The following is a 3,696-nucleotide window of genomic DNA, read 5'->3' as shown; positions in this document are numbered from 1 at the left end:
TTCCTGCTGCTTGGACCACAGAGGCTGACAGATCAAATACAGTGCAAGGAGTCCTGTGTCACACTGCATGAATTGACTTACTTGTATGTTCCTTTTGAGGATCTCCCTGGTCAGCTGAACCTTTCCAGTGCTCGGATCCACCCCTGCAAGGGGCACCATGACCTCTCCAATAACATCATCTCGAGAAAAGCGATCGAAGCTCAACACGAGGAAGTGAAGCACCAAATCCTGGAGCTGGCTGTATGGGATCCCATAAAAGGTGAAGGTTTCATCAAACACTGGGTCTAATGTCTTGCGAAGTACACGAGTCTTCACCCGATGCCTTTTGTCTGGAAGAATTGTCATCTTGATGTAAGGGTCAGAGCTCTGAGTGTGCTCATCCATCACGGGCAGTCCGTGAGCCTCCTGGATGGTAACTACCAGTGCTTTTTTAGGAAAGTTGTAGTCCACTGAGAAAGTCAGTTCACCCAACATGATGTCATCGCCTGGAGAAGATGGGGAGGAGGTTTTACTTCCTCCTGGAGTGAGGCTTTGATCTGGACTGAGTTCATCTCCATAATCTACTTTTATTGGGAGCTGGTCGACGTGGGGGGCTGCATTTGGCCCTTCTGGAGCCTTATCGGAGCCTATGAAACCAGATTCAGCAGCATCCACCAAGAGGTTTCCCCTTGCAGGCTCCTTTGGAGTGCCACTCTTGTCTCTCCGGATTCGGTTAATTTTCTTCTTGTTACTCAAGGTCTCCGGGTAGATACTGATGCCTTTTAGCATGTGAATGAACTTATACGGTGGGGTTTTGTGCTTCTTTTCTGCTTGCTGGTGGCAGCATGTCCACACAAAAACTGTTACTGAGACAGAAACCACAAGGACAGTAGCACCAATGAGGCCTGCCACAACTGGAGAGACATCTGCAGAGGAGACAAGGAAGTCAGAACACGTCTGTGCCTTTGTGGCGGCCACGTCTCCGCAGGGCCAGGCACCTCTGGATGAGGAGCTACGGGATACTATTGCGTTGCTCTTAATTCAATGATCTTGGTATCAAAGCTTCCCCAGAATAAAAAATGACTTTCTTAAATTTATATTTTCCCACGTGGAAAACATTTTATCCCCCTAAGGCATGTCTGACCTATGTATGCTTCGTGAGCTAGGAATTTTGAACTGCTGATTGCCTTACCCTGCTAAATCAAGCTCCCTCATTACCAGCATCTCCACAGCAATATGGTTTCCTGATTCACAGGAAGCACTCTTTTTTTTTTTTTTTTTTCCACAATCATATTTTAACAACGGGGAGTAATGGTTAGGGCTGTAAGACTGGGTCTGGAGTCACACCTTATTAGCAGTTTTTAAAAATCACTCTGGCCTGGAATGGTTGGTTGTATTGCCCCAGCTGCTTAAGGCAGACAGGGGACCAGCAGTATATGCAAAATTTCGTGTGGAAATCTAATGTTGCACAGCAATGGACAGAAAATCCTGTAGGGATTAGGGTTTATTTGCCTTTTTCTAATGGTTACGTCAACTACGTTCTTCAGTAATGACAAGCCAGGAGAAAAAAAGACACTGCATTCATTTTAGCAACCATGTTAGTTGTTTTCTATACATAACGTTTGACTTTGGAGAAATTACCAAGACACAGAGTGAAACCAGCAGTTGTGAGCTCCCCGGTACATTATGTTGATATCCTCAAGCACTTCTAGTCAAGGGCCACCAAGATAATTAAAAAGTTGGAGCACATGGAGAATAGAGAATGGAAAGCAGATGGAAGACAAGGAGAGACCAAAAGAGTGCAGTTTGTTCAGTCTTAAAAGGGAAGGGAGAAACCTTTTTGCTATCTTCGATTTCTTAGTGGGAGGTTACAGGGAAGGTAGAGCCAGGCTCTTCTTAAAAGTTTTTTTTGAAAGCAAGCAAACAAAAAAGCCCTCTAGCCCTACGTCTCTTTCTTTACAAATTGTACAAACTGCTTCCATAGTAAAAGGAAAGACCAAAAATCATTGTCATGACAATCATGGCAATAGGTAAGTGGAACAGCTAGTAAAAAAGGTAAGCTTGTCTGATTTCCTTGTCTTCATTCTGTACCAAAAACGGGAGAAAATAATCCTCTAACCTCATACTTGAAGCTATAGAGAGTGCCGTGATTTGTATTTCCTCTGTTCTTTCCACATTACTATTTATTGAGGTTAACAGGCAAGAAGACAAGACGGCTAGACTATAATCTGAATATCTGGTAGGCTCAGAGAAAACTGTGGGGTTTTTTTTCAAAAGAACACACCTTCTTTTTTGCAAAGATAGCAAAATCACTTTTGGTTCAACAGAAGCCTTCCCAACCTGAAACTGGAAGTTTTTTGCCATGGTGACCGACCTCACTGATAAATCTGTCTCAGGATCCACTGCAAGCATAGGCTTGGACTGAACTAACGAAAGAAGAATTCATAATACTTACAGAAGAACCACAGCTTTATTTTGTTATTTAATGTCCCCTCTTTGAAATTAGCATCTTTTTTATCTAAAATTAGCTGACTTTAACAGCTAATTTGGATACAACTCCACGGTATACAGATAGCAAAAGCTTCACTGTTCTTAAAAAAAGACAAATGCCAAAACTCGTTTCTTATTCTGATCTCTTTCTTGTGCATTTTGTCTCTAGTGTCTTCACAGAATCAGCTCTTGTATGTTCATTTCCTGCAGATATGGTGGGACAATTTAGGAAGCAACAAACAGCAGTCACACTAGAAAGTGCCAAATAAGTCTTTGTGATCTTTCTTCCATCAAATTATCTTAACTCTGAAATTTGCCTCCCATAATTGTTCTGTGGCCAAGAGTTCCTCAGCTTAATAACATGGCATGAGAAAACAAGGGCTTTTATTTTGAGCCCGCCCCACCTCATTTCATTCGATGCCCATTCTTGCACTAGAAGAAAGGAGGAAGCAATCGTTCCCCCTCTGTGCTGCTCACGACACCCCTGTTCTGGCTGAAGACTCCCACTTATGTCATCAGTCCATACACTCATTAGACCTGTCTCCACAATTCCTTATAGCTGAACACTGCGCTGATGTAAAGCTGCCTAAACCAAATTTTGGTTCAGCTTTTGCAACTTTCAAAGCACTGTGCTCTGCACAATGTCCATTGTCAATGGCACCACAGCCGGTCTCCTCTCTCAAAATGAGCATAACTGTGCTTTCTTATTCAAACTTTGTAGAAGAAATTTTTGTTCTGATGTGACACTAAGATGGAAATGAAACAAAACCAACTTTTGGAAATACGGAATTATTTTTCAATTAATGAAAAACTGAAAGCTTCCTTTTAAAACTGATGTTTGCCAGTTATACCTCAATGACTAATGGTGGCCAGTGGTTAAATTATGACAGCACGTGGATCTTGGATTCCAAGAAACACCAAATATGAAAGGTAAGTAGATATATTGTACATTAGATAAATTATATCATAGGGAGAATTATTACTAAGTACTTCAGAATGTGAAGAAAATGTAGTAACCGTGTGAACTATGGGGCCCTCTGGTCTGAGGGGAAGGTCAGTCAGCTGCCGGAGGACAGGGAGAGGCAGCAGTTTGAGCTCGAGAAACCCAGCCTGCAGAAAACCAGCACCGTGGGACCAGCCCTTCTCGCTCACTGGGCTGCATCAAAAAAAGCATCTTAAAAATGAGCGAGTATCAAGACAGAAAATTATTTCACCGGCGACCCAGGG

The 3,696-nt window shown here is 42.6% G+C and overlaps 1 protein-coding gene across 1 annotated transcript in view; it reads right to left on the bottom strand.

Annotated features, from left to right (window-relative positions):
* SYT11 (synaptotagmin XI) overlaps positions 1-905 on the bottom strand; it is a gene marked incomplete at its 5' end in the record, with an annotated part of 5,413 nt that extends 4,508 nt beyond the window's left edge. Inside the window, one exon of the mRNA XM_008945783.1 lies at positions 82-905. Coding sequence (XP_008944031.1) covers positions 82-905 — 824 coding nt within the window. The remainder of the gene's footprint in view (positions 1-81) is intronic.
* Between the last annotated feature and the right edge of the window lie 2,791 nt (positions 906-3,696).

This window comes from Merops nubicus, unplaced genomic scaffold (genome assembly GCF_000691845.1).
Source record: "Merops nubicus isolate BGI_N331 unplaced genomic scaffold, ASM69184v1 scaffold36798, whole genome shotgun sequence".
Lineage (NCBI taxonomy): Eukaryota > Metazoa > Chordata > Aves > Coraciiformes > Meropidae > Merops > Merops nubicus.
This window is presented reverse-complemented; position numbering and strand designations above follow the sequence as displayed.